Source organism: Capronia epimyces (assembly GCF_000585565.1).
Source record: "Capronia epimyces CBS 606.96 chromosome Unknown aczIQ-supercont1.6, whole genome shotgun sequence".
NCBI classification, from domain to species: Eukaryota; Fungi; Ascomycota; class Eurotiomycetes; order Chaetothyriales; family Herpotrichiellaceae; genus Capronia; species Capronia epimyces.
In genome coordinates, this window is record NW_006912909.1 from 2,205,096 (window position 1) to 2,216,017 (window position 10,922).

Here is a 10,922-nt window from a genome sequence, read left to right on the forward strand (position 1 = left end):
GGCGAGTCCGCCCTTCCTAATCCACGCCATCTATTTGCCGGCCCGTTACCCGAGATGGGGTTGGCCCAAAGCTAGAAGTGCAAGCATATGTAAGGTAGGTATCTGACATCTTCATTCGCCATCGATCGAGTTGTCGGAACAGGGTCAGTGCTCTATTCTTCGAGCGCAGGGCAGAGGTCCAGCTTCAGACCATGACCTAGAATTTGCACTTCATCGGGTCTGGCCAAGAAGACAATTCAGCAACTCCGAACGACGTCTCATACCACACGCCTTGTCTGACCTCTACTCGCCCAACCGCCTTTTCTCCCACCGGACTAGCCCGCCCTCAGGATGGCATCGATGAGCAAGAGAACACAGGCGCGCAATGAGCGGGAACTACATGAGCTGCTCCGTCTGCCGGGGAATTCTCAATGCGCCGACTGCGGTGCGAAGAACCCTGCGTGGGCAAGTTGGAATCTGGGTGTTTTCCTCTGCATGCGGTGTGCCTCTCTACATCGCAAACTGGGCACGCACATATCCAAGGTCAAGTCTCTCAGTATGGACACCTGGACAGCAGATCAGGTAGAGGTGGGTGTTATGAATACCTCTTCAACGAGCCGTCACTGACCGAGCACTAGAGCATGAAGCGCAATGGAAACATCGCAGTGAATAAAGTCTACAATCCCAAGAACAAGAAACCGGACATGCCGCTCGATATTGATGAGGTGGACTCCGCTATGGAGCGATTCATACGCAAGAAGTATCAAGAAAAGAGTCTTTCAGATGGAAAACCAGAGCCTCCACAGCGCGACGAGATCTCACCTGCAACTTACTCGAGACAGGAAGAACAAGAATCACCTCCGCCCCCCTTGCCCCCCAAGAAAGGCAGGTTCTTTGGCTTTGGACTTCGTGCCTCGTCATCTGCCTACACCCTCTCCAAGCATGACAAGAAAAAGCTGCCAAAAGAGCCTCGCGTTGACAGCGCATTTCCTATATCGACTGACGATTACGATTCAATGTCGAGGATGGCGGACGCACGCTTTGATATGACGGAAGCAGAGCTGCAGCAGAAACTCAACGCGTTGCGGGACATGGGCTTCACGGACACCGGCCGCAACACGAGCTTGCTGCGACGGCTGGGAGGGAATGTGGAGAGGACAATTGAGAGATTGGTTCAAGAAGGACAAAGAGACACAACCACTTCTTCAGCCGGCAGAAGGCCAAACCCGACCACAAACGCTGATTCAAGCCGGGACTCTACGGCTGCGTCTGCTCCCGCTACTAGAGCACCCGCGTCGTCAGAGCCTTCGTATAACCCATTCACGCATATGACCGGCGAACAAACAGTCGGGCTGTCAATTTCAAAACCTCAACAACCAGCAAATTCTCCCGCGCAGGTGTACCACAGCACCAATCCCTTTGGTCCAGCAACTCACACTCAAACCGAGACCGGTCTCGAACAGTCCTTGCAATCCATGCAACTTGCTCACCCTCTGTTCCCCCATAGCACTGGAGGGTATCCTAGCCAGCCTCCTCCTCTTCAGGATCCACGTCTGCAATATTCTGTCACCCCTCCGGTTCCATCCACACACTTTCAACAAGGATATGTCGCTTCTCCAGCTGCGATTTCTATGAATACAAACCCCTTCTTCCAATCGACCAGTGGCCCCCCTCAATCCACGAGCAACAATCCTTTCCTGCCTCAAACTGCACCTGCATCAGGTCCTGTGTCTTCGTCTACGCATCCACTCGTCAGTTACCAGTCCGTCCAAGCAGGGCCACCAGCCCCGCCCCAACAGCGACAGAGTTCACTTCCTATAACATTGACCTCGAACCCCTTTGGACTACCACCCGGCCCAGCATCGTCTCAAACGATACAAGAACGGACTGCTCCCCAATTCCAAATGCAAGACCCCTTTGGCCCTGTTCGGCAGAACCCTTTCGAAACTCAACAGACGCATAACCCATTCCTAACACAGCAGATGCAACCTCAGCAACAACAGGTGGCACCATCTCAAAGCCCCCAGCCTCCAGCATCAGGACCAGGGTTTCCCAGTTTCCAGTATGGCCAGGCCCAGACCCAACCACAGCCGCAACAGCAGAACCCACAGTTCCAGCAACAGGCCATGTTCCAGCAACAATTCAATCAGCAGCCTCAAACTCTCTCCCCCCAGCACACCGGGCGGTACGATAAGAACACAATCTTGGCTCTTTATAATTATCCTCAGTTTGCACCAAAACCCCTGGCCTCAATACCTGAACCGGGCCCGGAGACGGTCGGCTCCGCGCAACCGTCCTCGCAACAGCATACTTCACCCATGCAGTCGGGCGATGTACACTTCCAACCGAACCCAATATCCCCGGCCAAGCGCAGCGCCACAATGCCTGCCTCGATCTCCAACATGCACTCTGCTGGAGGCGTTGGGAGTCGCAATCCGTTCCTCACAAACACGGCTAGCACGACTGCAAACTTCAATCTCAGTGCCAACCCAAGCAGCCCCGGATTTGCTGGTGGAAGTGGTACCTCGCCGGCTAGGGCACAGGGCGGCGCAGCTAGACATCACGCCAGTGCGGACAGCGTGAGCATCAGTAACCTGGAGAGCGGCCGGCATAGTCCTGATGCTTTTGCAAGCTTGAGCGCCCGGTCTGTGAGATGATATTAGAGCTGTCGGAGAGACAGCTGTGCGGCCCGTTCCTTGCGAGCAACGACCGTACTCGCATTGAAGTTGAAGACTGTTGCAGAAAAGTCTCCTAGCGTTTCTTCAGACTAGCGTGGTCAGCAGTGCGTCTTCTCCAAGCAATGCGCAACAGTCGATACCGCCTCACTTCCCTTACCTGCGAGGTTCGAATCCGACTTATCCAGCGTCCGGACTCTCAGGGTCCCCCTGGTGCCCAAACTCTTCCAAGGCCTAAGCCATCGAATTGTACCTGGAATAGATTCCCCCCTTAGGCTAGGGAGAATCAATTGATCCTCTAAACGGCTTTGACTTGCCCAACTTTGAAGTGGAGACCGCCTCAAACATGGGGCTTGTTGCAGGAGGTCATGACGGCGCTGTTCCCTGTTCCCTGTTCCCTGCTCCCTGCCACAAGTGGAGGAGGCAATGAATTACAAAAGCCGACGCTGCTGTCTCCTAACAGAGCACGAAGCCGCCGCATACACATACACATACTAGTCCATCAAGACTGAACTCTGTCTGGGGAAGAGCAACTACACGTAAGGCGAAGACAACAGAACAGGACTAATTAATACCTACAAAAGGGGGGGATTGTTTCTTTGAACTGTGAACTGTGAACTGTGAATCTATCTTTTACTCCGTATAGGAGGGAGCTATGAGATGCACTGCGTGAACCATGCCCTTTAGACCTTTAGTGAGGCGTAGATGGTCTGAGGTTAGGTTGGGCTAGGTTGAGCTGGGCCGAATCGAATCGAATTGCGCTGGGTTGGGTTGGGTTTGGTTTGGATCTCGAGACGAGGCCGGGCAATGCTCCCTGGAATGCTCCACAGTTTGACAGCTTCAAGTCTTGCCTCTGCTGTGTGTACAGGATGGGGATCGATATCGAAAAAGTGATTAATGGCCTAATCAGTCAAGTGTCTTTGCGTTCCGGCTCTCTGGCCTTCCAAAATGGCTTTTCCACCACGCGAGTAACAGGGGCAGATGTTTTCGTTTTCGTTTTCGGCGTCTTCTGCACACTCATCACCTGCTGCCCGCGCCCCAGGGCCAGGCTTTCCGCAGACGGATGACGACCACGATCGCGATTACGAACGGCGTCTTCGAGTTCGATCTGCTCCTCGGCGGGGAGCCTAGACGGTCGCGATGACGAACGCCGTGCATCTTGCCTCTCTTGGTCAAGGCACCAGATGACCACGTCGCCCGTGCGCCGCCAGTCGTCGTGCCAGTGGCTGTTGAAGAGGCGGTGGCACTCGCCGTAGCCACTGCCGCGCAAGGCCACGGTGAGCGTAGGCTCCAGCTGCGCGAAGAAGACGAGGTATTCGGGCCAGGGGCGGCGGCGTGACTGCCCAGTGCTCCAGAGCTCTTCTTCACGTTGGCGAAGAGTCGATTCCGAGGTGATGTGCAAGCCATGCCTGGCGCGTTCGTCTCGGGCGAAGACACCATTGGCTCGCATCCCGTCCGTGGACTCTGCCCGCGGTGGGTGACGCGACATGTTCTTCTTTAGCCAAATGAGCGGGTCGGCGTAGAACTGGTCCGCTTCGTCGAGATAGCTCGTTCGTTCGGTCGCGTTGAGGTTGAGCGGGGGTTCGCACGTCAGTGCCCAAGCATGGATGCCGGGGCGCGTGGTCGATGGAGGATATTGCAGGTGGGAGCGCCACGGGGTTGAGTGGCATGGCATGAGCATGCCTACCGTCATGTTCGAAGCAGTTCCAACCCCAGCCGCGGGAAGGTAGGTGGTTTCAAATTCAGTTCGAAGATAGTGTGTCAGTTCGATGATGCCGGAGTTGTGGACTTGAGTTGTGTAGTAGGCTACTGAGATGTTTAGAGCCAGGAGTAGAGCGAGTAACATTTTGTGTGTGAATTGGGCCGCTCCGGAGTGCTGTGAGGGTTGCGGCCCGAAAAATGAAGACAATGGAAGCCCGGTTACAACATGTAGGGCTGGGAGTAGAGGATAGATGAAACGGACCTCTTTGTGGGCGATGTTTGAAAAGGCGCTGGGGACGAGGAGACAGACAATGGACAGTGAGCTGAGCATTGTACGGCCTGGAGGCGTGGCTTCGCTGGACGTGGTTCCCGAGCTCGGGCTCAGAACGCGATAGAGCCCGGCCAGTGTGAATGGCAAGGCAGTCGTGAGCAGAAGAGGGTAGCCCTGGGAGAGGTAGTAATGCCAATCATTGTTACCGTAGAATGTTGCGATCGACTGGACGACGTTGACGTGGAGGAAGTCCAAGGGTGGAAACACCCATGAATCGTAGAAGATGCGATCGATCAAGGTTGAGAGCAGAAGAACGAGGCCTCCGCACAGAACAGTCTCTCTTGCAAACAAGGAGCACTCGGCCCAGCTGGGTCCAATGGATTTCCATCCTCGCAGAAAAGTCAGCCATGTCAGAACCCCCCACACTAGGATATTGGTAGGTCTTAGAATCGTCGCTAGAGCAGCACAAAGCAGGGCACGCCTCAGCCTGGTCACTATGTCCGTCCCATCGGCAACTTGCTGCCGGACGCGGACCACATGCGCGCCAGGGTTGTCCAGGGGCAACTGCCAGTGCCAGGGCCAGTGGTATAATGCGACAACTGTCAAGGTCGTCTCCAAACAGTTCGAGAAAGTGCGCGTAGAACCAAACCAATGCCAGGGACTAGTGACTGTCAGGAGCAGCGTCGCTAGAGTGGCACTCGAGTTCGTGCCGTACGCATACGATGCAAGCTTCCAGGTATAGAAGTCGGTCACGGCCGCAAAGATGGCCTGTAGAGACTTTGGAGCAGCGAGTAGTAGCTCGGCCTGGGCATGAGCCTCGAGATGGAAGAAATCAGCCACGGCGCACGCGCCCCGGTACCATAAGGCAAAGACGGTTGGATGTATAGCAGAGCGTAGATGACTTTTCCATTCCTGTTTCCCTCAATGAGCTTCCTGGCCCGGTAGAGCAATGTGGCTTTCTCGTACCCAAGTTATCCAGGCCCCAGCATCTTCCCCAAACGCCAACCGCCATGCGGGCTCTAAAGCCTGGAAGTATTCGTCGGGCTGAAAGAATGTCTGCACAGTCAAAGCGTTGAGCAGCCGGAAGCCGATCAGCAACAAGAAGAGGTTATGGTTGTTAGGCAAAAGGAATCGTTGTGAAGGAGATGGAGATGCTCCCGGTACGTTCGTGGCCGTGGCCGGGGCTGCAACCGTGACGGCGGTGTCTTTCAGTGCGGTGTCTGGCCTCGATGTTTCTTTGTCGACATTGTCACCCATTGCAGGAGCATTGGATCGACGTGCACTGAGGCTCAGGGTCTTGTGGTGCAGTGATAGGCATGTCGAAATGAAGCTGTACCCGTTCTTCTCGCTCAGCCTGCGCTGGGAGTCCAGCCTGGGGCGAGGTCTCCAACCCAGTCCCCCGCACGCAGCCTTGTCACACACTGGTTCCGATGGTACAGTACTCCGTACCTACATACATGACCTGTACCATCCGTATAGGTCCTCAGTATATCATTATGGAGTAGGACCGAGAATACAGTACTCCGTGTACTCCATACTAGGTACTCGATGTTTATCGCAGAACAGAAGCATGATTGAGGATACACCCGCAAACAACGGAAACATACTTCTGTGATTGATGCCCTGAGACTCCCCTCCCCCAGAGCACTACCTAGTAGTGATGTTCGCTTCCCATACTAGTACAATACAGCTAAAGTACTATCAACCGATCACTGCTGTACGCCCGATTTTCCCAAACTCTCCCGCTGATTCCTTGCTGGTCACACGATATTGAAGCTGCCCTGAGTCGCCTGTACCCTTCTGGCACTGTCTATTCGACTGTGACAGACTTGGCCAAGTTACGTGGGAAGTCAACGTTGAGGCCTTCCGCAACAGCAAGCCAATAAGCTATGAGTTGCAGCGGAATAACGTTCAGCAGGCCTTGCAAGCAGTCCACCGTCTTCGGTACCTCAATCCGCTCGGTCTGGTCGGGTGGAAACTCTGGGTCGCTTTTGTTGCAGATGACAATAGGTCGTCCACCACGAGCAATGACTGTAGCCACGTTAGTTGGATATGTGTATGGGATTAGAGAATACTAACCTTGTTGGTATGCGTTCAGAGATTTGGGGAAAAGGTTGTCTCGCGTCAGGATCATGATGATGGGCAGGTTCTCGTCAACCAAGGCCAAAACACCGTGCTTAAGTTCGCCAGACATGACAGCTTCGCAGTGCAAATATGAGATCTCTTTGATCTTCAAGGCGCCCTCCAAAGCAGTTGAGTACTGGCTGCCACGACCAAGCAGCAGCAACGACTTCTGGTTTTGCAAGAATTTGGCACACATGTCTTTGATCGAGTCGTTGAGTTTGAGAATCTCCCGGATCTGATCGCTGACCTTGGCCAATCCATCAATGATCTCTGCCCGACGTTGATGCTTGGAGGCGCGATCGTCGCTCAACGACAAAGCGAACATGATCATGGCGACAAATTGAGAAGTATAGGCTTTGGTAGAGGCAACACCGATTTCAGGGCCAGCATTGACATGCACACCACAATGGGTGAGCATGGAAATGGAGGAACCGACCACGTTGACAATCCCGACCGTCAGTGCACCCCGCTCCAAGCAGTATCGAAGTGCCAGTAGCGAATCAGCAGTTTCACCCGATTGTGATACGAAGACGCAGGTGTCATCTCGGAAGACCGGTGCCTGCCTGTCAAGGAAGTCCGAGGCCAATTCAACAGCAATCGGGATCTCAGTCAGCTCCTCAAACGCACCCCTGACAGCCATGCACGAATGATAGCTGGTGCCGCAGGCAATGAAGATGATTCTTCTGCATCGTCGAATGGTGCTGATGTACTGCCGAAGACCTCCCAGGGTGACTGACTTGTTCGTGACGTCCAAGCGACCACGCATGGTGTTGACAACGGACTCGGGCTGCTCAAAGATTTCCTTTTGCATGAAATGATCAAACTTGCCCTTCATGATCTCTTGAAGCTCAAGTTCGATGGTTTGGATTGCACGGACATTGGAAGTGCCGTCATCTTTGGTCAAGCGGTGGATGTGGAGTTGGCCCTCGTGGATGTGGGCGATGTCATCGTCTTCCAGGTAGAGAACTTTCTTAGTGTGTTCAACCAGCGCCGAGGCGTCGGATGAGAGGAAGAACTCTGCAGGCTGAGGCATGCCATCATCGGACAGGAATGCTCGCGACTGTGATCGGTGGAGAAGCGATTTGTCAGTCGGAGCCAGGAGACCGTTGGGAGACAGGAGACGACTGGCCGCCGACTTCTTGACCGCAACATTGTGGTTTGCCTTCTCAGCCGGCAGGGCGCCGCCATCTTCCGAGTATTCGACATCGACGAAATCCACCTTCATCTTTTTGGCTGTCTTGACTCCCACCACCAAGGGTGAGCCTTTCCGCGCCGCAATAACTTCATTGGGATAGTGAACGGATTTCAAGAGCAGGCCAAAGGCACCCTGGAGTTCCTTGATCACGGCCTTTGCGAGGGTTGTGAAATCGATATCCGGATGAGAATCGTAGAGGAATTTGGCGAGCTTAGCAATGCACTCGGTATCGGTCTCGGTCTCAAACTTGAAACCCTTTCCCTCGAGCAAAGCTTTGAGCTCTTTGTAGTTGGTGATAATGCCGTTGTGGACGACAGCGAATTGCCACTTGGGATCAGATCTGAGTTTGTCAGTTATCCAGTATATCCATCTGGGGTGACATGCAAACCGACCTGTGGGGGTGGCAGTTCAGCCTGGAGGGTTGACCATGAGTGGCCCAGCGGGTATGTGCAATGCCAGCGTGGGAATCGAAGACTCTTGTCATGTCGACATCCGACTTATCGACCAATTCGCGAAGTTTGGCCACCTTGCCCACCTCTTTGAATGCGTAGACCTCATTCCTCCTATCACCATCGATGGCAAGACCGGCGGAGTCGTACCCTCTGTACTCGAGGCGGGAAAGGCCTGAAAAAGAATGAGCGTTGGATTCGAGGGGCTGAGCAGATAACGGGAGCTTTCCACGTACCATTGAGCAGGGTATCGAGAATGAATCTCCGGTCCTTCTCGACCAAGTAGTTGATGTAGCCGAAGATACCACTGATTCCAGTCAGTCATTGCAGACGAATGCGGTCTCCAAAGTCTACGAACCACATCTTGACTGTGACCTAATAGTGGCCCAGAAAACGACAGTCCAGCTGGAGGCAAGTGAAGGGGAATCGGCACAATGGGATGCGCGAATTTATACACAAGAGTCGGCGCAGGCAGGTCCACTGACCGGCGTTAAACAAAGGCTGCCGGAAATCAACAATGGAGGTGATGGAGGTGTTGGCGGTGTTTGTCGGAAGAGAAGGTGTTGCGAGGGAAAGAAAAGGGAAAAGGAGGGGAAATACAGAAGAGCAAGATGAAGCTGGCCGAAGATAAAAAGGAGTTGGCCTTGAGCTGACCAGTTTACACAAGATGGGCTTTTACTCTCTATGGGCTGAAATTCAGTTCTGACGCTGCAATTGCCTTGATGCCAGTTTCGGGACGCGGTTCGTCGGTGAGCAAAGACAAAGCGTATAGGAACGCAGAATGGCCCAAGCGCGTGCAGGGATATCACTATCGTCAGACAGGCCCGATAGTTAGAGTTCCAGGCCAGTAACAGGGGTTTCCCGGCCCCCAGACGCCACGGCAGCACGGGCCCCTGAGCTCTGCTACGCCCTTGCGAGTTAGCCTAAGGAGTCTCTGTGCACCTCTCCCATACCGGCAGCCCTTCGGTGCCCCTCTAGGCCTGCCCGGCAACCGGTTACCTCACCTTCCTACCGCCAATAATAGACGGATCGTGGCAGGCACGTCACTGCAGACTATCCATATTGCTTAATGGTTGAGAATCTAGTTCAAATAATGCCAAAGGGAATCCGCGCTGGATTCTGGACTCGGGGCTCTGAACAGGGCTGCAGAAATTGACAGCATTTTTTCTAGAACCGCAGCCGCAGTCGCAGCCGCAGCCGCAGTTGCGCCGAGCAGTCTCGGATTTGAACTGGAACGGGCGCTGCGTGGTGGAACAACTGTGCCACAATCGTGGACTCATGGCCGCTACATGGCATATCTGAGCCACTGCTACTACTGAACGTCAACCGGCACCCATGACGTTTCCCCTCTTCGCGCCGATCCACCGGATTGCAGTTAGCACACTGTGTACGGATATCCGTGCCCATACCCATATCTTGTTCTAGCGATGGGGCTGGGACCTTGGGGCTGGCTGAAGCTGGCTGAAGCTGGAAGGGAATCTTGGGCAAATAGCCGGCGGACACTTGACATCTTGAAATATCGGTGTGTGAGGGACTCAAGAATGTGTCTGACCCCTGGAAAGGAGGCTGAAGCCAAAAATACACACCCCTTGCTGACCCTGTCTCGCCTCTCTAGGGCTTGGGCTCGTCAGCCTCCTCCGCCTGCCAGGATCCCACACCGCAGTCATCCATTCCAGCCAACCGTTGGTCCGCCGCCTGAGACAGACCCGGGCTCTATGGACACATATGTGCAAGCCAAAACCGGTCACCGCTCCCCAGTTTCAGAGGTCGGCCCACTTTCCATCTACGCAATCCACCCAGTTCACCAGGCTACAGCTGGTGGAAAGAATGTCCTATCCGGATCGCAGTATCACTCGAGCACTGCCTCCCACAGGGAACCGCTCGGCATTCTAGGGTGAAAATGCTCTTGTCTAGAACACGTGCTGGTGATACCAGGTGTATATGAATACCTACCAAGGACGGAGTACAAGTTCCACGCATGGTCAGCAACATTTGTGCATAGACCCCTGAGATTTGATCTCAAGAGCTGTCAAATGCATGCTCCGTCATTCCGACGGCCACGGCTCCGAATTTCAATATAAGCCTCACGTGGCCCTTGGAAGGAAACATACCTGATCCGTGAATTCATCCAGGCACCTAGCCAGGAGCATTTCTATGGGCTCCTTCTGTCTAATGTCCGGTTAGTGCTTACATCATGGAGCTATATCTGAGTGCGGGAGGGAGACCTTCATTGCGTTTCATTCCCAATCTCTCGTGATGTCAATCTCTCTCCCGAGGTCCAAAAGCTATCTGATCGATTGAGGGATGACCCATCGTCCTTATCCTTCGCCGATATCTATCGAAATGGAGAGCGGAAGAAGCAGAAATCTGTCACCCCTTCTCCGTCCAAGGGCTGGTCGTTATCTCAGCATGGTCTCCGGAAGCCACTCGCGAACTCATACTGGCACAGTCACAGTCTCCCAGCTGCTCTAGCGTCTTCTCCGGACGGTCGACGGCGGTGAACGACATTCTAGCCACCAGTCATGCCG

General features: G+C 54.2%; 3 protein-coding genes across 3 annotated transcripts; 1 reads left to right on the forward strand and 2 right to left on the reverse strand.

Annotated features, from left to right (window-relative positions):
- Positions 1-330: 330 nt before the first annotated feature.
- A1O3_07687 (uncharacterized protein) lies at positions 331-2,636 on the forward strand (the record flags this gene model as incomplete). Its single annotated transcript, XM_007737794.1, has 2 exons — positions 331-567; positions 618-2,636. 2 exons carry the CDS (start codon positions 331-333, stop codon positions 2,634-2,636), a joined length of 2,256 nt encoding a protein of 751 aa, XP_007735984.1.
- A 928-nt stretch (positions 2,637-3,564) lies between these two features.
- Positions 3,565-5,883, reverse strand: A1O3_07688 (uncharacterized protein; the record flags this gene model as incomplete). The annotated part of the gene is made up of 2 exons (XM_007737795.1): positions 3,565-5,538; positions 5,593-5,883. 2 exons carry the CDS (start codon positions 5,881-5,883, stop codon positions 3,565-3,567), a joined length of 2,265 nt encoding a protein of 754 aa, XP_007735985.1.
- A 553-nt stretch (positions 5,884-6,436) lies between these two features.
- A1O3_07689 (glucosamine-fructose-6-phosphate aminotransferase) lies at positions 6,437-8,757 on the reverse strand (the record flags this gene model as incomplete). The annotated part of the gene is made up of 5 exons (XM_007737796.1): positions 6,437-6,657; positions 6,706-8,285; positions 8,338-8,569; positions 8,631-8,701; positions 8,753-8,757. 5 exons carry the CDS (start codon positions 8,755-8,757, stop codon positions 6,437-6,439), a joined length of 2,109 nt encoding a protein of 702 aa, XP_007735986.1.
- Between the last annotated feature and the right edge of the window lie 2,165 nt (positions 8,758-10,922).